This window comes from Varroa destructor, unplaced genomic scaffold (assembly GCF_002443255.2).
Source record: "Varroa destructor unplaced genomic scaffold, Vdes_3.0 BEIS01000005.1, whole genome shotgun sequence".
Taxonomy (NCBI): Eukaryota; Metazoa; Arthropoda; class Arachnida; order Mesostigmata; family Varroidae; genus Varroa; species Varroa destructor.
The window spans coordinates 6722361-6747077 of record NW_019211458.1 but is presented as its reverse complement, the minus strand read 5'-3'; the positions used below and the strand labels follow the sequence as shown (position 1 = coordinate 6747077).

General features: G+C 39.4%; 1 protein-coding gene across 12 annotated transcripts in view; it reads left to right on the top strand.

Moving 5' to 3' along the window:
- Positions 1–23238, top strand: part of LOC111251572 (secretin receptor-like) — an 82567-nt gene extending 59329 nt beyond the window's left edge. For 5 of the 12 annotated variants that reach the window (XM_086990245.1, XM_022808246.2, XM_022808245.2 and 2 more), the window contains 5 exons: positions 143–215; positions 1529–1620; positions 2321–2459; positions 5276–5453; positions 7580–10298. In XM_086990245.1, coding sequence (XP_086846371.1) covers positions 143–215; positions 1529–1620; positions 2321–2459; positions 5276–5453; positions 7580–7842 — 745 coding nt within the window. In that variant the 3' untranslated portion in view covers positions 7843–10298. Of the gene's footprint in view, positions 1–142; positions 216–1528; positions 1621–2320; positions 2460–2544; positions 2676–5275; positions 5454–7579; positions 10299–11307 lie in introns of those variants that run through there. The other 7 variants (XR_015328447.1, XR_015328445.1, XR_015328446.1 and 4 more) reach the window with 7 other exon arrangements.
- Positions 23239–24717: the final 1479 nt, after the last annotated feature.

Genomic DNA, 24717 nt, shown 5'->3' with positions numbered 1-24717 from the left:
GTAGAAGATGCGTCAAAGTGACGAAGAAAACGAAGATGCCGGTTTTCTTGATCTGATGGTCTTTGTGTGCGTAAAATGTGTGTGTGTGTGTATGTAGGTACGTCTGTGGACTACTTTTTTATGTACGGAAGTCGTGTTTCAGGTGTTGGGAGATGGAGCCGAAGTATCGTGGCATCACCTGGATTCTACGCGGACCCATTTCACTCTCTATCATTGTACGTATAACAGCAGCAGCAGGCATATATAGCAGCATCGATTTAGCGCTTATTTATCTGGCCATCAGCAAAGGTTAGCGTTAACAGCGTTCAAGTAGGTCGCGACAACGAACTCGTTAATCTGTTCTGTTTTTTTAGTTTTTAGCTTCGGTCTGAGACTCTCTTGTTGGTCGCTGGCAAAAAAGGCTTAGCTCCTATGGGCGATATATATCTTTATACATGTTCTGCCAAGTTCTAAGTTTACCAAACAGTTTAGCAGATAATCGGTATGACCTAGTTGGCACGCTTACCTATAGACGCATTCCTGCCCACCAGGTAGCCTTTATTGTATGCTGTGCCAGTAAGTATAATTATTCATACTGGAAGGATTCATATTGTACCTTATCTCAACAAAGAGAATCTCATTTATCAATAATTAGTCCAAAATCATATGGTATAGTTTGCTGTTAGCGATCAATTAAGCGCAAAAGCAACATACTATCTGCAGCCCCTAATAAAAGAGAACCAGTTGAACTCATCAGTGCCTCCTTGGTGGGCTACTTTTTTACAATGTATCAACAAAAAAAATCGCTTATTTGGCATACAACAATCCCGCATTCACATTGAGGTATTATTCAGATGTCACTGTCCCTTATCCAAACATGGGGGAACGAGCAGCGAACTTGTTACGAGACAGAGCCTGTGGAGCATACCACTCCGTGCCAGGCTAATCAGGGTCGAAGACCTATTTCCAGAAAGCCGATTAGGCCAGTGAGTCGTCAGCGGTTTTTAGCCGCCATTTTTTAATGTGACAGCCGTTGGTCTTTATGTTACTTTTGTGATCCGTTTAAGCAATCTACAAACTCCAGTTGCTTAATCGTCCGTCGATTTCCCGACAAGCACCACCGGCTTGGCCTATAGGCCTTGTCCTTTACGGCCCCACGTCCAAGTAGATTGTAGCACAAAACGTCCACTGCAAATAACAAACTGTGCTTTATGGTGGAGGCTCAAATAAATTTTCCTCTCCAAAGCGAGACCTCGAAAGGATTTGGTGCTATCGCGCTAAAAAATACGCTAATATCATCATATTATTATATATAATACCACATCAAATTTAGCCAGTGACAGAGGTGCGTATAGACAAACGGGTTGTTCTTTGTCTTGCGCCCATATCGCAACGACCTTTCGCGATTCACACAAGTGTATAAAGCAATTATGCGCGTGTCTACGTATGTGGGCACGTTTGTTCAGTCGAGCCATACGGGTCGACGGCGGCGACACAGCTGTAGACGAAACATAACCAGATTCTGTTGTCGTTGTTATCTTTATTTCAGTTAAACTTTTTCTTCTTCCTAAGTATCACACGAGTTTTATTTGTCAAAATGTCAGCTGTGCACATACCGGATGCGCGAAAAGTTCGATACCGGTAAGCTTATTGGCAAACTTAGATATGCAAGATAGTACCTTAGTGAAGCTGTTGCATTACATAATTTCAGAGGTAAACTATCTTCTAGTTCTTTTATTGTTAACACGCTTTACGGGTAGAAATTTGTTTTGGCGAGGGACACTACCCCTTACTCGACTATTCGCTAGCAGGTTTTTTTTTTTTTTTTTTTTAATAGAATTAACCTTTGAAACTGGCTAGAATACAATCAAAAGCGAGTAAAATAGTTAAGGTAGACAATAAGAAAAGAGGAAACAACAAAGGATGTTAGCAATAAGAGTGGCTTCAGAAATCAGTCAATACCTTTTAACAAATTTAGCGTCTACAAAAACATATGGCTAGAATAGCAAATTTGTAGATTCTAACATGCGTGTCGAGTTGTCAATTTTAATGATTCCTCGTTTGAAACCAGAAAACATGAAAAAAAAATTACATTATTGTCATATAATTTTGACTAAAATGAGGGCTTAGAATTTCTCCGGCGTTGTAGTAACCATAGGGGTAAAGCTATAAAATGATCTTAATAGGCTCACTAAACTAAAACTTGTTTTTAATCTAGCGTGTTCGTACTTATAGATGGGAAAGTAATTCATCCCAATGCGACAAGTATCTATTTTCGTAGACCTTTAATATTGTCATAGATCGAAGTTGAAATCGGTTAGTATTACACGTTACGTTTCAGAAAATGGTTTAAATCAACACTCGTTTTAATTCCGTTATTCGGCGCTCATCAGATACTTACTTTAGCAGCCAGCCTCCTGCATAACGACCGGATGGAATTTATTTGGCTTTACATAGATGTCGCCTTTACTACGTTTCAGGTAACTTTCATCTTAACTTATATCATTTTAGCTAAAAAAAACAAATATATAGTTATTGTTCTATTAATTAATCTACTACTCGTAGGTGACAAATATCTCAGCGTCAATTGGAAGCGCCACTGCGTTACAGACGATTCACTCAGCACCACGTATTGCTTACTCAAAACAAAACCTAAGATATGTTCTTGACGTATTATTTTGGATAGCCTTTAACTGGTAAGTGTAAAGCTGAAGTTCGTTAACTTGGTTGAAGTAGAGATAATAAAAGATGTACGCTCCTAAATTACCAAAGCTAACAGGAACGGGATTATTATTCCGGATTATATTTTGACGACCGAACAAGCTCGGTCGGATCTTTCTGTCGCTGCCGGCGTAGTATTCGGATCCGGCTCTGCGTAGGCAATATCCGAGACATATCGATGCAGTGGACGACTAATTCACACCTTTCTAAAGTTTGATCAGGTAGAACATTTCCCAGCCGCTTGACGAAAAGACAGATAGTTTAGTTGTTGAGAAGGGAACTTGAAAGAACTGAGCATATGAAGAGGGCGAACATTTTCGGTCGAATAGCTTTTAGTAAGCGTTCACACAGTTGGTATCCAGGAGAAGTAGCGAAAATGACTGTAAGTAATGAGTAGCTTGGCTCATAGTAAGTTGCGTTTTAACTTTTTGTCCTTCGAACATTTTGGCTTTCGATAAACTTAACGCATTCATTGACCACTCAAGTTCACATGAAGTACGTGCTTGTTTAAGCATTTTTAAAAACTTTGTCAATGATTAATTCATATTAACATGACAAAAAATATAGAGATTGACACATAGTAACGGGATTAATATGTTCCGTATTTCACACCAAAAATAGAAACAAGACTACAGGATTTGTTGTGGGCATCGATGAGGTGAAGGTAATACATAGTGTTGCTAGGTGCATTGTATCGCCCCAAGGCACTCCTGGTCATTTTTTCTGACAGTATCAAGATAGATGGGGGAGCCGTACAATGAAGATACGTGCAGAAAAGAGCAATCATATGCATCCCGTCACAGCTTTGCTCGCTGCTTCTAAATTAAAACTAGCGTAAGTGGATTATTCGTCATTGCTTAGTAAAGTCGAGTTTCAAACTGTCTAGGGGACCGAGTTGTTCCTTCAGGTTTCAGCGGCTGATTTTATCTTCAACTTGCTTCTCACCGCATTATAGACTAGTTTATTCAAAGTGAGCTCGCTAAAATCAAACAGTAAAATGGCCGTAAGTATTTCAGTTCAGGTTTCATGCAGTTGTCGATCTAACACGTAAACTAAGATTTAGTATCCAGCAAAATACATATGTAGTCCTTGTTGGAACGATAACGATAAGTCATCGGTTATGTAAAAACACAGCACAGCAAAGAAAAAATAGTAAAAAAAAAAAAAAAAAAAAAACGAAAGAGCATTGTTCCTTTGAATTTTAACTAAACGAACTTTACCTTGTGCCCATCTTGCTGTGGACTAGAGTAATCGGCTTTGTTGACGTTGCATTCATATTACGGTAGACTGTAATATGTCCCGAAAATGATCCCGTTCCAGTGACTCTTCTTCAGCTAGCCATTGTAAAGTTCGTCAACCTATTCTATTGTGAACGAATTTAACGCGCTTTACATCTAACCTAGCTCAAATACCAGATGTACCTTTGCGCTAAACGGGCGACGATTCTCTTAAAATTCTAGCACAAACTCCGTTACTCCGTTGTCGTAACAATGTCTCCTTAATTTAAATCCATTAGTAACATGCACTTACTTTTTCTATCTTGTTCTCCTATTATATTATTCCATTAGCCCTGCTACTAGGTTACAAGTATCTCATTGACTTATGCCTGGCTAATATTTGACCTACGTTCCTGCCAGCCTAACAAGCATCCGGAGGCCGACGCCCTTAAAAGCCTCCAACCTAAGTTCTCCTGACACTCTCGTGTTAATTCGATATTTCATGGCAACTATCCGATAGAAGTAGTTATCATTTCTGACATCATCGGTTTGTTATTTTTATCGATTTATGTTATCGGTCTTGTAGTACTGCTAGAGTTATTCTAATACTCTGATCCAACAGTAAATTTTTTGCTTTGCTGAAGTGAATTCTTCAGCAAGCCCGTTACTTCATAGCAATTAATCCGTTCAGCCACAGGCAGTGATCTGCTACCTGAAAGCAAAGCAGCAATAACCGACCTCGAAATAGACAACGTAAACCCAAATAAAATTTATTCCACTCGAGTAATGTGAATCATATATACCGAAACTTTAGGTTTTTCTTGAGCATTTTAGAGATTACTACAGTTTGTATTACATTTTCTTACGTCAGAAACGACTACTGCTCGGCAAAAAAAATGCGTTTATGAACTCTATTAGTACTTCATTACCTATGTCCTATTTTCACTCCAAGACGACTAGACCGCAAACATGTAAAATGTCTCCAAATCTAATATTGTTCTTCGGAGCTTGAAGGAAGATAACTTTTCATTATAAATATTTAAATACTTCTTGACGATTGCGGAGCAATTGCCAAGACGTAAAATTCGCCTAACTAATCACTAAGCTCTATGAAGAAAAGGATTTCCCAAAAAAAGAAATATATAAAAAAAGATGAATATTTCTAGCTGCAGCTTTTCCCCGGGTAAAATTCTGGCAGCTTACCAAAAATCAGCCCAATGCGATTGCCCTACATGGTCGATAATTGATTGAAGAGATCTATTTCTAATGTAACTCCACACACCATTCTATGCCACACGAGAATAAAGCCAACGGAACTATCGTAGATTTGACCTTCCTCTCTGATATATTTCTTACAGGGTTCAGTGGTAGCTCTACTATACTGTTTTGTAAATAATGAGGTGCAGTCAGAGGTGATCCGACTGCTGCCTGAACGTTTTCGACGAAAACTTCCCTTAGGAGACGGTGGAGGGTTCCCATCATCGACGAATTTCTCTAAACGAGATTCGCTGGCACCGGGTGTGTGTACATTCAAAGGTATTACCTCATTCCTACTACATCAAGCAGCGGTTATTATCACTTTTTCAGTTAATCACACCACATATAGCGTATGCATTCTACTTCTATGTTGATTATGGCCTGGCAGTGTTTAGATCTACCGAAATCGGCTCTTGGCGCCATCTTCATTTCAGCTTTGTTTGACGGCGTATCACGATTACCAAACGACCACAAGTCGTTATCCGTGCATGATACTACACGCTTTGCTAGACCCTATTAGACTATCCGATGGACAGTGAAACCCAACATGTTTGCCCTCTCCAAACAGTTACTTTATTTCAATATAATAACAAATAAAATTTTGACTCTCAACTATTAACGCTATATGATGTCTTGAGATCGGATGATGTCGGAGATACTTGAATTTGTGCGTGGTTGAAGCACATATTTACTTGACTACTTCAAGGGCAGTGAAAATATTGAGCTAGTTAATCGACGAAAACTAATTAGACAAACAGCAATGGTAAGCTCATTACATTAGTAATGTAATAGACATAGTTACCACAGAAAATAATCAAAAGATCAGTTTTCTAATATCAGAATATCGGAATTCAGTGCCCTTGGGTAGGCAGAAATCTGATCAAAAACGATTAGTAAATCATGTTGAAGCTAGATGCAAAGCAATTATACAGCCGCAAGCGCACAACTTCATTCGATTTGCTATAAAGAAAAAAAAAAAAACTATCGTCATAAAAATATTGGAGGAAAGAAGGATTGTTATTTTCAGGCCCATTTAGCAGACAGCCTGAGCGAGTTGGTGGGGTGCGGGGGTACAGAAGAGAGACCGAACATTCTGTGCAGCGCGTTGTGAGGAAGTGTCGTTGATCTGCATGCCGTCATTGCTTTACTACATGTTTACCTATATGACAAAGCAAGCTTTTTTTGTCTGTACTTCATCAGTCGATGACGCCAAACTCCGTACAGTAGACATTAATCATCTTATTTGCCTGTCTCCCTGTCTTCACGTATGCGTACGATGGAAACAAAGCGGCACCTGGTCAGGGACAGCTGCCATCAGCGGACATTGCTTATAACGTTTTGTTATTCTGATCGCAGAGGCGAATTGTCGTTGGTCGACCATCTCCGGGTAGATATCACGCGACAAGGATTTTACGCCTAGTTGGCCTTGGCTCATCGATAAAAATTGTTCGATTGCGCCATAGTGGCCAGCTGTAATGGGTGCAGCTACGTTTGTTGCACTTTTAACGAGATGCCGATTTTTTGGATGCTTCTAAAACCGCTAATGTCGTGTGAAATTGAAGCACTATTAAATAGTTTTAGATGTTTCATTTGATCGCGTATAAAAGATAGGTTAAGTGTGGACCTAAAGACGCGGAGGGCCAAAACGATCGGAGACCAGACTGTCGAAGTCAAATGCGACAACGAACACTAACAAGGCCGCCAATTCAACATTTGAGCAACATGCCAAACGGGATAGGCAACGCTGGGGAAGGTCCATAGATATCAAATGCTTGTCATAAAATCCGAACGGTCGTTCGCTACAAACTTATTAGCTGGCAGCAACTTAACCAGTGTCTACAATGGTACCATTAAGACATGATACGTTACCATTTTCCAGACACGAACGTCGTTAAAACGTGAGGCATCCGGAACAAGCGCGGTATGATTTCGTCGCCGAGTAGATATCGTTTAAATATGAATTTATCTTGACTGGTGACAAAGTCAGTAGACTGTCCTAGCTATATTACTTTACTCCATTCGATGTAAAACCGGCCAACTGGATTGCAGGTTCAGCGTCTTGGCTAAGCTTTGAATTTTTCATGAGATGAACAAAACCCTTAAGATGGTTCCTTTTCTAGCGATGTGTATAGAGATGCAAAAGTTTGTAATTGTATTTGTGAAATGGAATCCATCTTACGAACATAGTAGATTCCCATAAATATATGCTTTTGCAGTTGATTCGTTTGTCTCTCCAAAATTCATAGAAGCAAGACAGTTTGACACAATGACTTACTTTACATAGGTGGTACTGTTTTTTCATTATTAATTTGGTGGTGTTGCACCACCCTGATCCGGAATTAGCGCGTGGACCTTCCTTTCATACGGTTCTCAAGTAATGAAAGGTCTGATCGTCTTTATTTCAGTGCACGGGAAGCGCCGTCTACTTCGACAGGGATCCACACAGACGTGCACCGTTCGCGAGGAAATTAGTCTAGATAATATACAACAGTTGGGCAACATTCGGTGCCAGGATAAAAGCAATCACAAGAGCGGGCTCAGCAGCAATGGAGACCAAAAAAGCAAGAATAATTCCAATGAAACTAAGCTACTGTTAAGCAGAGGACGTCCATGCAGCGGTCGAGAAGATGTGCTCGATGGAGGTTTACATAATGATTCATGTGTCTAACAGAAACTCAAATGGAGCTTACCTCATGTTGGATAGACATCACTGAACCGACAGTCAAGTACGATACTGTGCAAAAAACGCATCAACGTTTGCGAACAAGCCTCAAAACATGTTGAACACAAAATATCGCAATTACATGATGTGGCCCTGGTGTGCTGATTTGAAGGGCGTAATTTGTTCTTTGCGGTGTACCTGTGTGCTCTCAGGAACACATAAGAAGTTCTTCGAACAGTGAGGCACTGACACGTCTCTCATTTATGAAAACCGTATGCGCAAAAGGAAAAGCTCGTCTTTCCAATGTTCGCTTCTTTTGTTTTTGTCATGCCACAGCCAGCAGCAGTAGAAATTATTCACAGGCTAACCTGCGACGATTCGACGGCGTAGAATTTCTGTTTTCAAGCGGGATGTCATTCTTAGCCAGGCAGCAATTTACTTATGCAAAACACAAGTTAAACTTTTCTCCTACCACGGCGTTTGGCCCGTATGACTTATACGACTAGAGAAGGATTAGTTTGTCATGGGCGAAAAGAAACCGCACGATGGGATCTTTCTTCGCGCTGTCTAACCCTATGCATACGATCATTTTGCAGTGATCCATTAGCAGGTATGTGAAGTAGCAGACGGGCTTCATAGAGTGCTCTAGGTACTGTCGATATTTGCTATGGGCCCTCAGAGAATAGAACCAATAGTGTTAGTATGTTTAATTGCGAGTATGTAAGAAGTGAAGACGAAAACTGACGTACATACGAGACGATTAGTTATCAGAGATATTTTCCTTACGCGACCCTTAGGCACAGAGTGTTATGGTATTTCCCCAACAAACTTCTGCTCTTGCATAGCTCCTGACTACAACACGAGCGGGCGTAAAAGTGTTATTTCGTTTCCTAGACTAAAGACTTTTGGCACGGTCGTACGGAGACTTGCAAGAGTGCTTGCAGTCTGTGGATACTATTAACATGCCTACTGCACAACAGGGAAATTAGTAGAAATAGCAGAGCTAGCTCATAACAACGTAAATTATGTACATACACGCATGAACATGATTATAATGAACAATTATAAAAATATAAAAACAAAAAAATCATATACATTGATGTGAATAAGCGACGATACGACACAAAGTTGCAATACAATGCGTGGAAAAGATGATTGGGAGAACATTCATCTAAAATTGCTATTACGTATACGTGTTAATTCATCGTTCCAACCATTATCTGTGTTGATTAATGCTTGTTCAACTAATGAAGCACACGATTGGCCTTGAACGTGTTTTACGGTTGGTTGGCAGGGGCAGATATGTCATCGCCCTTCTTCACACACTTCAAATAAAACAAAGAAAAACCACATACATGCTGTTGTGTGTTGAAGGATGCCATTTAAAAAAAATGAATTACCATATACTATCAGGTTTGTGTCATGAGAGAGATAACGTGTGTACCAAATAAACTCGCTTAATATAGCTAACTTACGTCTGATGTAGTCCGCACATTCAAGGAACACCAAACGCAAAAAAGCTAACTTACAACCGTAATTATAGCAGGGCTTCCCCTGCTTTTTATGGTTGGGATGACCGGCTAGTATTATAATACAGTTTGTATCTAAACTGGAGAAACTGTTAGGCACAATAGGGACCTACACTGGTTTCTCAGTGTTTTCTATGCACGTTACTCCTGCACAGAAAGAAGCTTTCATTGTAACGGAAAGAGAGCTATTGCGAGTTCTGTGGCATATTCGATGTGCTACATTTTACAGCTAATCCATAACAAACTAGCAAACCTATAAAAAAGATGTTAATTTCCATCTTTAGCACAGCACTCAAATACACTACGATGATAAACAACTAGTTACCTATCCGCAGACGGTATGATCTCTTGAGGTGTAATTTCGCGAGAAATTAACGTCCGCATGCAGTTGTCCTGAACACCTACGACGTGCCGAAACGTTTATGTTTGCCGGTAGAGTATAGGATTTTTCGCATCTCCTATCTCTAATGAATACCTGGGATCGCACTCTTGTTCAGCGAGGCGAGCTGAAGGTCTGAGAATTATTCGAACTCTCTATCAACGTATCTCTATGAGACAGTTTACGGACGTGCCGAGGCGTCTTTGTCGATCGTTGACCTGCGACTTGTTTTTTTTAAAGCCTACTTGAATTTTTTTGTCCGTAAAAAATGTCATCACAGAAATATAAACATGAATTTTGAAGTAAAGCCAGAGTTGCTAACTGTCGCCGGAATATATTAGTACATAAAATTTACTTTATTGTACTATATTGTTCGATATTGTTTACATTAAAGCTGCATCAATTACTCACGGCGGCATCATGACGACCTTATTGCTACGTTCACCTAAAGTTAGCCGTTAATTAAGTGTGAACTGTGTACAGACAGACATATGAAATGTGGCTAACGAGCACTTACGATCTACAAAATAAACCTAAATTATGACTCTGTATAATTCGTCGAGTATTTTTTACATATAGAACAATGTGTACCTGTAAAATGGATGAACGAGTCAAAGGATTCCGTTCAACAACTCGATAGTTCAAGTTCAAATCCTTGAATCCATAAATTCCATGGGTCATGGTGGATAGTGCCGGACTTGAGAAGTTTTTCCAACAGGCATATGAAATGGCATGGTAACTGCACAACCACCAGCTATTAATATTAATCCCTAATTTTTTCGTAATGTTTTGTTTTCCTGATTATGCTTGGTCGTAGTTTCGCCGAAGGCTAACATTTGAGCTAGAGTAATTGCATGCTTGCTAGTCCACGACTGCCAGAGCAATGAGCTCAGAAAGATCTGTATCAGCCGTTCAAATTGCACCGTTATCTCTGCTAGATAGAACATTGAATATGTTGGTAAGGATAAGGCTTCTTTCGTATCCACCCGTGTCTCATGAAGATGTGAATTAATGTATCAGCTGCGTTGTATTGGGCGGCTACATGTAACAAAAAGGTCAACAGGCCATTGTTAATTCAGTCATCCGGCCATGCACTATCGAATCAACCAAAATTCAAATCCGACCTCTACGGACATCATCCTGGCGGGGGGTCTCTAGGCTTACACCGTTTTTCTCTCACGAACCCTGAAAATTTTATACATACAAAATTTTAACTTAGGTATTGATGTATTTAAATTTATCGCAGTAACGAGTGTGAAATATATGTAGGATTTCCCAATTTGACCTTTTTTTGACCTGCATGAATATCAAGAAATACCGAATTTCATACCCTGCAATAGCATGCAAATTGTGCCCCTCAAATTTAACTGTTATTAATTGAAACATGGGAGCTAAACATCATACGCTGATATTATGGAAACTGCTTGGGTACCTGTACAACGTTGGAGCTCTGTAATGCTCAGCTTTTCATTCCTGCTTCGGAAACTTGAACCGGCTTGCCAAACATCCAACGATTAAAGAAGGTTTAACCATCACTAACGTAGTTTTCCTTGTTCATTTAAGTATGAAGCCTGCCGAAGCGACACTGACCACTGTGCTTCTTGACTGTGATACTGTTTCGTCGATAGTCCGCCGTTGAGTAACAATGGAGAGAGGTCCTTCTCAGAAGCATTCTTACGGTAAATACAGAGGATTGTGTCGAGTTCTTGGTAGCGGCAAAGCAAGCTCTTAATGCAGATATTATCTAGAAAGTTAGAAAGGCACTTCAAGTTCGTTGGACGATGTGCACTTCCGTCACTTAAAAGCAATAATGCAAAGTCAGCATAAAAGTAGGATACAAGTAAAGGCAAAGACTTTTTTAACTTCTTGTGTTAAACCCCACTACAGCGGGTCAAAGATCGGTACTTGTCTATACACGCTCCTGGCAGACATAGTAGTTAACACGCAGGACATTCGTTCGTTAACAGAATTATGTTTCAGAGTTCCACTTCGTGAAGTATCATCCATCTAATTGCGGCAAACGAACGCCTCAAGTAAGCACCTGCGTTTTAAAAAAAACACCAACAAAATTAGGCGCATCGCCTAACTGTGATATAATCGAGCCGTCACACAGGCCAAGTGTAAAGATCTTTCTTTAACTGAAGTGTGTCAAAGACTTTGATAAGCCTCCTTTGCACAAATTCATGGTGCAGGTAAAGTTAAATGATTTATTTATGATTTTTTTATTATTAAGCGGAAGAAATGCATTTACGATTGCGTAATATTATAGTCAAAGTATTAATCGTGCAACATCAGAAAATCAAATTTCTAAATATACTACTGTAATTAGAATTCTTGCTTGTTTATATGCATGCACACAATTCCAGTCTTTAATAATTAAGACTGATTAGGACAGATACTAGAGTAACGTTAGGGTTCAATCGTTTTCACAACACAGATATACTGACGGATATATTTAGAAGAGTGCATCTCTATGGAAGGAGTATCGACAAACAAGGTGTGCCAATAGGACAGCAAGTGATTGAACATAATCCTTATAGTACATTATTTTTCAGCTTGTAAAACACACCGTTGAAGCTTAACTCATCGGGGTCATTCCGCGCTCCCTACTGTTAGCCTAATCCCGATGCCGTTCAAAAAGTAAACGCTTTAGCATTAGTATTGTTACAGACCACTGTGATGTCAACAACGCAAATGTCGTCCGATGGCCGTCAAACAAGTAAGCTAAGTTGATCACAACAAAATAGCCGTTAAATCTGACAATCGATCGCGTGCGGCACGTGCAAGTAATGTATAGTTTTTTTTGCGTATTTAGACTACATCTGCTTTTAGCGTTAACTTCGTCATTTTAATTCGACGCTAATTGGGAACAAACAGAATGGTGTTTCACCCCAGATGCCCTTCCTAATCTATAACGCCGTTCTCTCATAAAAGTTACATTTGAGTTACATTACCACGCTTACTGAAATCAGACGCATACACTACATTAACTAACATAAAACTAATTACGTTTTAACAATCAATTACGAACATACGTGGCGCCTCTTAGCACCAAAGAACCCGGATATGTATCGGAGGACAAGGTCAATAATGTCAAAATGAGGCTTTTCCTAAGCACAAGGGGCACTTTGTCGCTTACGTCGATTTTGAAGCGATACTCGACAAAATATTAAGAGGTCGGGTTTTGTTCAGAAATTTTTAGAAGCTTATCCGGACCATTGGCTCGAACTTGCGGAAGGGTTTTACTACAACACAGGATGGCGCGGCAGAACTAAACCCCTTCGAACAAATTGCAGGTTAGGCCTTTGACGGCAACCTCAATCCCCTATTTTTCTCAGTATTCCTGAACGATTTCCGAAGGAGGATAAGTGGCAGATACGAAACTCTGAGGGCAATGTGGTATGACACGTTGATGGTCTACGGGAAAAGTCGCTTTGAGGTGCCGCAGGCAGTATATAATAAACGCCGCCCTAGAAATAACATTAAAAGAGACAAAAGCCATGAGGTTCCGAAAGATAGAGCCACTAGCAGCAAATAATATGTTCCGGTTGTGTTCCTTGCCCCTGGAGTGCGTGACTAGGTTTCACTTATCTAAACCTGGCCTTATCCTGCTCCGGAAATCGCTACATCAGGCATGTAACAAAGCACGTAAGGAATATTAGTAGATAGCGTTGCACTTCTTGCTGAATACGACGATACTCCTTTTCAGTATTAAGCTCGCACACCGCATGGCCTCATACGCTACTAAATTCCTCTGGAAGAACCCTAGCGCAGCATAGCTGTGTACGTGGGATCGAATGATGCCTAGGTGTACCAAAACAGCACTGGGCCTGCACAAATCCTGCCTACATCTATTTGCTAGCAGATACGTAACTATTTTCTGAGGATCTCCAACGCCAGTCTGGCTTACTGAATAGCTGGAATTCATTTGACAGCGGGTCGAATGAATGGCTAAAATCGACTTAGTTGTTGTTGCCATTGGCGCTTTGGTGGACGAAACAGGAAAGAAATTACACGGACACGTGATAGCCTGCTACGTAGAACAGAAAACGGCGTTTATGTTTGCGCTGCGAAGACCTCCGTAAACAGTAGCACGCTAGCCAATGACGCGTTCTTTGAATAATGCGTTACTTTATTTACACTACAGTTCATGAGATCTTATGTAGTAAAGTAGTTGACAAAACTGAAAACGAAAGATTACTTGCCGCAGCTTATTTATCGATTGGATTTTTTAAAAATACCTGTATATTTTGAAACGGTTCGGTTGCCCAGACAGATCAAATTTGTTTCTATCATTGACACATTGTAGAAATCCGTATGCATGCAGAGATAGCAAGCGATCTTCAAGTTGATCGTTATAGCCCGTGAATAGAATAATGTGTGGTATAGTATTGACACCACGCAAAGAAGATGGTTTTCCGTCTAAATATAGCGTTAACGCTGCGCTTCTATCTTCAGTAGGGGAAATTTACTCTGGACATCTTCGCTATATGGCTGAGAAACGTAACCCGTAATCAGTATTTCTCGTTAATATCTCTTAGTAGAGTTTCTGTCATGAAGTCTCCAATGCGTTCTGGCATTCGAATTAGCGTGACGGTTTGGCGATTACCTGACCGTTTGCACGTTCTGAGGGTCGATGCTTTATCGAATTAGCAGTGAACGAAGACCGGACAGAGCGTGGTTTTTATTAGAAATTACATAGCTACTCGTAACTACGATATGCATCTATTTTAGTCAATATATACAGCAGAGGACCCATCAATAATCGAAGTATCGAATGTTATCATAACTGAACGTGTATCTATTTCTATCACTAACTGTATTCGGGAGGGATCAATGAAACTCAATCACCCAATGAAATATTAGAGTTATGTAAAGCTACAGTACATCAAACCGGAAGCTGATATATAGAGCATCTGCGCTACCAGCGATAATAGCCTCAGATTAGTATAACGTACATTGTCTCTTGCTTCTGACGCAAACGATACAAAATGAGCATCTATAAACCTCTGACTCTTCGTTAGTCTAGTGGCAATAAAATTAGCGCTCAGCAAATCACCATTTCGAATTTTACTCTGCTTTTTTCGTGAAAGGTGTTCTACTACACCGGTCGGGTATATACATAAACCAAACAAAGTTCAATGAGAGTAACGGGGTTCGACTAGTGGAAACTTTTAGTTTGTATTATAGATATATTGAAGCGTATCGAAATAATGCCCGTGGCTAACAGTAGTCGCCATAACAAATAAAAGTCTCCGATAACCAATAATTATAGCTCTCGTTTTTTGCACCGAATCGTCTACCGGCTAATCGTGATGCTTAAGCTAGCATTCTATTTGAAGCCAGTCTCTTCATACTGGCAAAAAAACTCGGATACGCATACGATGCTTCCATCACTCCGTACGAAGTTGAGCGCCGAATATGTACTTTAAGTTTTAAACACACGAGGAACTATATTTCCTTCTTTAAACCTACGTTGCAGTTATCGTAGGAACAACATGCGCTCTATCTGGTCAATAACTTTACCTGTTAGCACGTTCCAGAAGACAACTTTAATTTCAAGCAGACGGTTTAAAGGCAACTAGCACTTGTGCCCAACAGATAACACAGGACTTATACAGGAGCAGTAAACAAACTGACGCTATCTTCGCCTAGAGATGTGTCTCAGGAGGACAGGAATGCAATTGTATCTGGAACGCACGCTCCGAATGCGGCAGGGTAGGAAGCCATCAGGAGTTTTGCTAAGAGTTTCTTAAGAGCGTCGAAAGCAGCCTTTCCAAAAGAGGCCCACTTTTCTAAGTCACCAAGAACTTTATTTATTAGATCATCCCATAGAAAATATCAGGGCATTATTATTTAGAAACAATTGCTTTCACCCTTTTTCGCCTCTGGCAATCCTAAATAGTTCCCAACCAATTCATATAACGATCTTTCGTCGTAATTAGTTGAAAAAATACTTCAAAGTAGATCCCGAAGGTCGGTGGCCCGTGCGATATCTTTTTGAGGACATCCACAATGTTGTTTAGCTTTGCAAATATTTCAAAGAAAACTCACAGCAAGGAATACGTAGACAAAGAGCGTAGTAAGAGCGGAAAAACATCAATATGCAGCACATACGCAGGGGCAATATGACGAACAGCTATCTCGAAGCGCCTTATGTACGGTTTGCGAAAGCTTTTTGTTTCCTGAATCGAAAACAGCACGACGATACGATTTGATGGTAGTACTTATGGCAGTCCACAGGTCGAACTCGACTGAACCCGTTTCCCGAAATTATAGATCATTGGAAACGCTCATTTAACCAAGTATCTAACTGGATTTTTTGGACGGAAACAGACGCAGCTTACTTACATGTTACTACATATAAATCGTTGTTATCGAAAGTTGACACATTTGAGATAATCTGTTATGATTTTTATATTTGTTCCTATAGCTAGTCTTAGTCAAAATGAAAATATATCTTGTTCGCTATTAAATTGGAATATTGTGTAAATGAAAAACGCTCTAACTGTTTTAGAAGTGTCATGAATAAACGTAAGATAATATAAATCAATGCTATACGTTTATTGCGTTAGGAAATATCAGCGAGTTCCTCAAACGGAAAAGAGTTATTAGTAGATACTAAAAATGCGGCAATTTCATCTGCAAGCAGCAAAAATATACGGGTAGAATATGACGTCGGCAATATTTTATTTATATCGATTAAGGTATTATCTCGTTTGATATGTTTGTTTTGCGGCATCCTCAGTCATCCCGTTGTTTCAAGTGGAACCCAGAGTTGAGCTGGAAGCACGATTAGAAATCCCCCGTATCAATATCTAATTTGCATTCTAGAGAGGAGCAATCTAATTATCAGAACTACCGAGTACTAGTACGAGAAAAAATTGCTACTTAACTGACCTGCGAAAACCAGAAAAACATCAATATACAGTACAGGTTTACGCTATATGATAGATGTGTTTATATATCGGCCAAAAAATTGAAACATAAGGAATATGAAAACAACTGTTCCTTGACAAATGCTATAGATGGTTTGCTACTGTGAAAAGATATGGTAGCTTCCTTACCATTCACAAAAACGCTACATGGGACGAAAGCAGCTAGTGATATAGACTCGATGGAGAAATCAGTAGGCCCTTTAGCACGTCGACATCTTTAGCTACCTTCGCAAGGACATATTGTGGTCGAATTTGGATTGTGTGCTTTAACACAGTATGTACCTCCATCAGGACGCTTTTTTCTTTTTTTGATGGTAATCGATCTTACGAAATTTCTTCCACACAGTTGGCAATACCTAACTTCGCTGGACTTTTGCTTATTAACTTTTTGAGAACAGGAAATTTCTTTAGAAACTTTTTTTACATTTGTAAGACGAGGTCGTTTACTGAAATGCCTTTTACAGTCTGCGGGTGCCCTTAAAACCTCCAAAGTGAAATTCCTTCTGTAGGGTTAAACTAGCACATTTCCTTTGGCCACATCCAGCGACAGCCTTTACACTCAAAGTGTTTTTTAACATTATAATTCTTGTCGCTAGTAAACTTGTCCAAGTATTCCACTATCAAATAAAAGCTCGTTTTTGATATTTCAAATGTGATCCATTCAGGTGTTCATACTCCAAAGCTCAGGTGTTTCGGCTTAAGAGTCAGTAGACCTATGTAAGTATTCACCCAATCGAAATGAAAGGGTATAGCAGTGTCGGCGACTGCAGAGCAAGATACAAGGGCTTTTAATGATGCGGCCGCTAAGATTCGGGCTATCTCCTCGTTAACTATAATTTAGGACTGACATCTCGTTATGGTGTATTGCAATCGATTAAATGTATGTATTAGTTATAGGAAAACAAAGACTACGCGCCAAAGAAGTACAAATAACCGGATCACTTCGTACAATGTTGAGTGAATAGGAAGCCAGTCGGAGACATGCATCCGGGTCGGATATCCACAGATGAATAATTTAAGAGGGCTTTGTATCGAGGTGCCTATCAACTACCTGGTCGTAGCTCTCTACTATTAAAATAAATCACTTATACGCTGATTTATGGCACAAAATAAGTTTTGATCTAAGACGAAATAGGTTGATTAAAGACAAGGTTTCGAGGCAAGTCTGTGTGTACACGCATTTGCTAAATGCGAATGCCAACACTTCATATGATCGCTACGGTAATTAAATACGTGATAAGTAGGTCCTTTTAGTCGGGGTTTAGGACCGTCGGGGTCATAGAACCGCTATCTTTTAATCTGTTACATAACACTTGTATACGACTGTGCTTTGACACATCAGATCGTCAAGCAAAAATCAGGGCTTATGAGGGCGAGCATGGTAAAGATGTCCGCGCAGACTCAAGGAGCAGCTTCGTTGCTCCAATTTGTTCTGTTTTTAATAACGTAACATCCATGCTTATCCTGACACGTGAAAACAGGGGCACAATTTATCAGTCTTAGATACGAAGATCAATGCAGGATTTTTACAACTTTATAGCATAACAGAACGCATACGAGCTTACCTGTTATGATGCCCTTGTACCACATCTTAATCAATTTACTAACGATTCAGGCATATTCTGGCAAAACAGTTGCGCTCTTAGAATGTGCATACAATAAATGGTTCGCTTGTCAAATGCAGCGTATTGAAAGTTGTCTCTGGGTATTTATATGGTACCTGAGCATTTTCTACACCGTGCAGAAATATTAGTCACGCGTATATCCATACTATAATTAGCTGTGCAAGTTTAGTTTAAGGTGTTCGCGTTTTCCAGTACAGGAACTTGGTAGCAATTTCGGTTGTGTACGTAAATTCTGCACAGCCCATGATGAAGCAATGACCGTCGCCTACGCATACACATTATAGTCACTAATCCACATCGCACAATGGGCTCGAGCATGATCAAGAGGTCCCGTGCTAACGGTCCCTGGCCAGTCGTAATGGTAACTCAGCTTGCAGATGCAGGTTTTTTCCATTACAGACAACAACTTGACGCTCACAAAAAATCAACGTAAGTGACTACTATAAACTGGAGCATTGTTGACATGCATTGTTATACAGCCCCAAAACTACTAAGCTGTTACAAATGGATCCGACGGAATTTGACACTGAAGCATTTTGAGTTATGCACCACTCGTATCCAAGCTTTAATTGATAAATGCTTGAGTGTTCTAAGGATTTATCATTAGAAACCAGTCAAGTTTACTCCAGGAGAAACTAACTCGGAACGAAAAACATTTTCCGGTCCCGAAAATCCGCGCTCAGAGTTTTTGTTCCTCAAGGGCCACAGCGCTGCCGGGATTCACCGGGGGGTAAAGACATTAGATCTACACAAAAGCACAGTACGTGAATGGTGCACATATCTCAAGAACGGAGATCGGAGTGTTGAAGACAAGCAAGGGGATAACCAGATGTGGGGACCCGAAGCCGCATTACCGGAATCGGAGAGGCTTCTCACGAATGGATAGCTTCGAGTCTAAGGATAACTGGCACTTAATATCTAACGTATTACAGAAATAGAGCCCAAACCCGCGAACTGCGAAAATTTAGTAAAAATTGGATTTCCCTGAAATTCACCCCGGCTAGTTAATGCAGTCCACGTGCAATGCGTGAAACTTTAATCGATAAAAAAACCGCCTGAAGTGTACGATCGTCATAGAGGAAGAACGGTTCAATCTACACCGTCAGACGAGGGAATGAGGTCACTCTGAAGAGAAGTCGAGCGTGGTGGCAATGTCGAGTATGTTCAAAAGTAAGGTGATAGTGATACTGGCAATGAACCTCAAGGAGATTCGCTGGGGAAAATGAAACAATGAATACAGCACTCTATTTCACGTTCCTCGAGGGAATCATGGACCGTTAGCGCGTTAATCGAGAGCACGCAGCCCGGTTACTCGATAACGACGCCAGGTCTCCTTCCTGAATTAATCAAGTAGTATCCAACGTTGGCTTCATTTCACTTATTTTCTCTATCTAAGTTCATGTGATCACCTAAAAAGGGCGACTGGTACGTAAGTATATCCCACTGCTGTTGATATAACGTGAGAATCCATAGATTACATATGAGAACGTAGATGGTGGGTTATGGCTGCCTAGAATACTGAGATCATTGTGTTTTATTTACTAAAAAATCGGCCTCCTAACCTAGTTAGTTTAGGTTTGTCAGATTCGTTTGTGACAGCCTAACTAGTGATGATCACCTTGTTTGAAGAACGTTTGTGTCTTGTACGGCAACATCTTGTGTCTCATAGGATATTCGTCACTTGCTGATTAGAGACCAATCCGTCTGGGTTTTGTTTACCAGTATATTTTCTCTGCAGCTCCTTTCTCGCACTAGTTACAAACCGGCCCATCAGTAACATCAGTTTTTCTACATGCCGTGCATTAGCAGTCGTTTACAATACGAGTTTTCCAAATATATCGTTCATGTATTGCGCTGTGTAATTGTTGTTTCGCCCCAGGCAGAATTTTTCGCACGCATCTCAACTGACACGCTCGACGTACGTAGCAAACTCCTACTCTATACATATGTATCGTACGTAACTAGGAGAAAAAATCAAAGAAAAGTTTTAGACAGATGCACCTACGCGGCTTACTATACAATTCCTATTTACTAATAAAATGAATGATAAGTTTAAAACTGTTTAGGCTGTTTATAGACAACATTTCCGAAGACCAAAAACATCAAAGGGCCCCCATAGGCTAAAAAAAAAAGCTACTGAGAAGTCGGAACGAAACGTTTCAAAATCTGTAGAACGACCATGTCTTGCGCTCGGGATCAGCAAATCCAATGCTTATCGCACTTTAAAATATCAATCAAAATCAAAAAGTTTCAACAATCTCATATGCTATCAACCGATAGGTAGAGGATAACAATTTTGCAAGTACAACTTAGAAGATCCACAGAAAGCAGGATATTGATAGAAATATTCATATTCAACGGACGATCTATCGACACAATTGCACTCAGAACAACGGTAAACAAGCACGTTTAACAGGAACAATACGTAAAGATTTACGTTGTAGTGCGGCATTTCAGGCAGTCTGTTCTCTGGGCTATTATTAATAGGCTGTATTTGAATTGATATTATCATCACAAAAGCATATATAGGTGAAAATATTCCAAAGAGCCCGGTCCCATAGAACACCCTGGTCAATTTTCAGACCTGACGCCAATGTATTTTCCTTGAGGGAGTACCTCGCCTACACCGGAAACCGAGGACGCGGAAACCGTGATCAAATGAAACAAAGTTGACCCTTATTAGCCATGAGTACACATCAAAATGTGCGATTCATGCATTTTATTTGTTTACGATTTAAATACTTATATCTGTTTTACATATGTTTTTAGATTTTCTTCTGAAACACCCTGTACTTTATTACCATAACGGTTGTTGCAGACTCTCGTTGAGTTTCAACCAAGTAATACTGTTCATTGACTAATTATAATTAATTAAGCATTTGACTAATTAAGCATAGTTCACTATGGCATACAATAATATGTGTATTGATGATAAATTATATGGAAATTTATAATTTGTCATATGGAAAAAATAATGGAAATTAGAATATTTATACGTTATCACTGTATGAGCTGCATTGTTATACGATGTGCTACACAGATATAACCTTAACAAATATACTTTTTCTTTTTTAATAGTTATATATTTTATAATTTTAGGATTAAGAAACGGTAGAACGTATCAATTAAGCGTTATGGTTGAGCTTTAGGATTTTAAAAGATTTGACCGGATACGATTAGGATTACACCTGAAGGGAATCGATTACGGCATTGTTCTCTTCTAGAGGTTCAACGCAGCTATATAAATTATAAGAAACACTCATTCATTTCTAACTCCAATGTTCTTCCATCGTCCATCGGGGAAGTTTCGTTAGCGTTCTTTTATATAGAAATAATACCAAACAGTAAAAATAACCGAAGGTCGCACATGCTAAACTGAACAAGTGCGCACCTCTTTCAAACGTAACGATCGGGTTTTGCGTCTTCTAAACAGCGGTAAAAAGACTATTCGTACGTATTCCCGTTGCGTAAACAGAAGTGTTCCTTAACTACGTCTTCCTATGTACAGTATATTACATCAATGTGTCAAAATAGCTAGCAATACAAATTTTTTATCAGCAGCGGTAAAATTAGATGGATCAGTTATTTTCTATTCCATCCGTACTGTGCCTCTTCAAAGAACTTTCATGACGAAGGACGTCCATTCGAGATACTAGTGGCAAATGCTTTCTATGGAAAATAGAAAAAAAACGTAAAATAAATCTAATACATAGAACAAAATCGTTGCTTATCGTTGCAAAGGAACTGCTACTAGCCGAGGTATTTTTTTCGTGTTTTTTTATTTTTGTTAGTTATTGTATTGAAAGAGCTTTAACTGCATTCAAATATATTGTGTGCTGCTCCTTTCTATCTTTTACTGAATGAAAGAATGAACCCACAATAACATTTCGCGTTTATTTCTTTAGTTTTTTTTTAAAGCCAAACAGTGTCATTGTCAACGAGTTCATCACAGCAGAGTATTTAGCAAAGATTGTATAAAGTTTACAGGTATACGTTACAAGACCGCACTTTATCATCTACCATAAAGGGGCTTTAATGCTGAATGCGGTTCGAAAATTACGCCAACCAGGACGTTAATTATGTAGGCCCTTATGTTATTTCAAACCGCAGAGCAGGAGAATCACATATATATATATATATATATATATATATATATAGATGTTTGCACCTAAAAAAACCGCAATTTTGATTGGCTTTTGATAGAGAAGCAGCAATTAACATAAACAACGTTCGTTAGCGATGTTGCAGCATGTTCAATACTATACGAAACAGCCATACAAAGTTCATATTTAATAGAGAAATTACATAAGTAACACATACTTACTACATTTACGGTGAGCTCCTTGAAGCGTTAATAAATATCTTGCTTATTTTGACGCGATCTTTCTTATATGCTCTCCTTGAAATCAGTGTTATTAATTATACTACTAGGAACATCGTTCTCCTATCGAAAAACCTGCCGCTTCTATGTATCTTGACAAAAAAATCAGAAGCACATATTGCAGGGGTTCTAGAAGTTTGGTGGCGGTCACAGGGAGAAGCCATATACGAGTTGATATTAGATAGCGTAGTTAGCTAAACGCTTGTGGATTTCCAAAGAAATTGGAAAGACATTATATTAAAAAGATATTCCAGTGTGTTGTGTCAATATCAACTTTTTTGTGGATCAAGCTGTTAGCTAAGAAAAAACAAAGAACGGCAAGAGTTATTTGCTTATACCTATGTATTTTCAATTTGCCTATTGAAAACTCAAGTATCAGGGTAGACCTATGAGCAGCATACCATTGCCTACCAATAATAGATATGAGTCAAAAATCGAACACCATTCTGACAAAATTGATAAAAATCAGTTGTATTTTTAAAACGAATTCATTTTTGATGTTTAGTATGAAGAATCAGTACCGAGCAATTAATTCGGATCGTCTAAATAAAGCACCGTTATAATGAATAACAATGAGAAGAATTTGATTTAAGCCTGTTTTGTTATTATTTTAAAGGTAATCTATAAACGACTGCTCTATTATAATACATGTGTGCTTGTATGATCCTGGTATTCTAATTCTACGAAAATGTCAACGACCCATAATATACTTATCAGCGTTTTGCTTAACATGTTTTTGTTTTAATTTACTTTCTTTTTTTATGTTCATATAATTTTTTTAATTCTACACTGTATACTACGAATCGCATAAGGTCTAATCTACTGTCGAGACGTGCCAGCAGAGTGTAACTTTGACCTGAGAAAGCTACGACTATATAAAGTTCCGCGCCAGCTACAAGTGTGTAACAAGTCCCGCAAGAAACAATTTAACTTCGCACTATTGTCCTGAAGAGTTTGGATCAACATGTCCTAAAAGAAAGACATGTTAATAATACCTATAAGATCGGCACCTACATTTATTGGCGAATTATATAGATATTATGAAGTTTTGACGTTCTTTCGGTTTTTTTTCGCATGTGATAATGGTGTGGTAATTTACTGTGTTATGAGGGTTATGTTTTTTTAGTCGTATATAAAAACCAATACACCAATAGTCCTCGTGTATTGCCAAAGTAGCGGACGAAATCGTAAAATTCTAGGTATCTGAGACTTCACAGAGTGTCTATTTGGCATCTTGCGCACGCTATCGTCATTGAAGGCTTAAACTCGAATGAAATTTGCTGTTTTTTTTCTAAAGCTATCTCGCTTAGAACGTGTAATTATCCGACACGCCCGTGAAGAAACCTAGAAGATAAATTCTTTACATCAAATAAAAAAAGATTGTATACTAATGCCGCAATCTCCGTGGCTTGCTTATCTACAGCTTAGACAGACCTCTTGCAAGATATTCGCTGACATTTTTAAGACAACACACTGCAAATCGTAGCGTCTTTTCATCCTATTCAGTTACTTTCGTTGGTTCCGCACCACTCGACTAGTTCCGACACTACGTAATATCACTGCAGACTTCTTTTCGAGGCATATATAAATATTAACGGCAGACGACAACATGGCACACTTTCGTTCAGCGATGCTTTTAGAAGAAAAAGCATTTTCAGGACGAATGAGCAGCGTCCGAATCACCGTTTCACCGTTTCAGTCAAAAGCGTAAATTGCCGAAGGAAAAGGTCACCCATTTTAAGAATTTACTGCGGGAATCTGAAAACAGCTTAGCGAACAGAATACAAAGTACTTTTGGGTTGGTGGGCGAAGGCGATTCAGGCACGGACCTCAGTAGCTATACGGGATTTCACTGGATGGGAGGGAGACACCTCTACCAGTGGGAGTGTCGCAAAAACCTAGCAGAGCAATAGAGATGGAACAATATTTGCACGGAGAAAGAACGCGAAGGACTCGCCGGGAGCATCGAAGTATATGTGGAGCGCTAGTGGACTAAGGCGCACACTGATCGACCTATTGGTGATTTGGT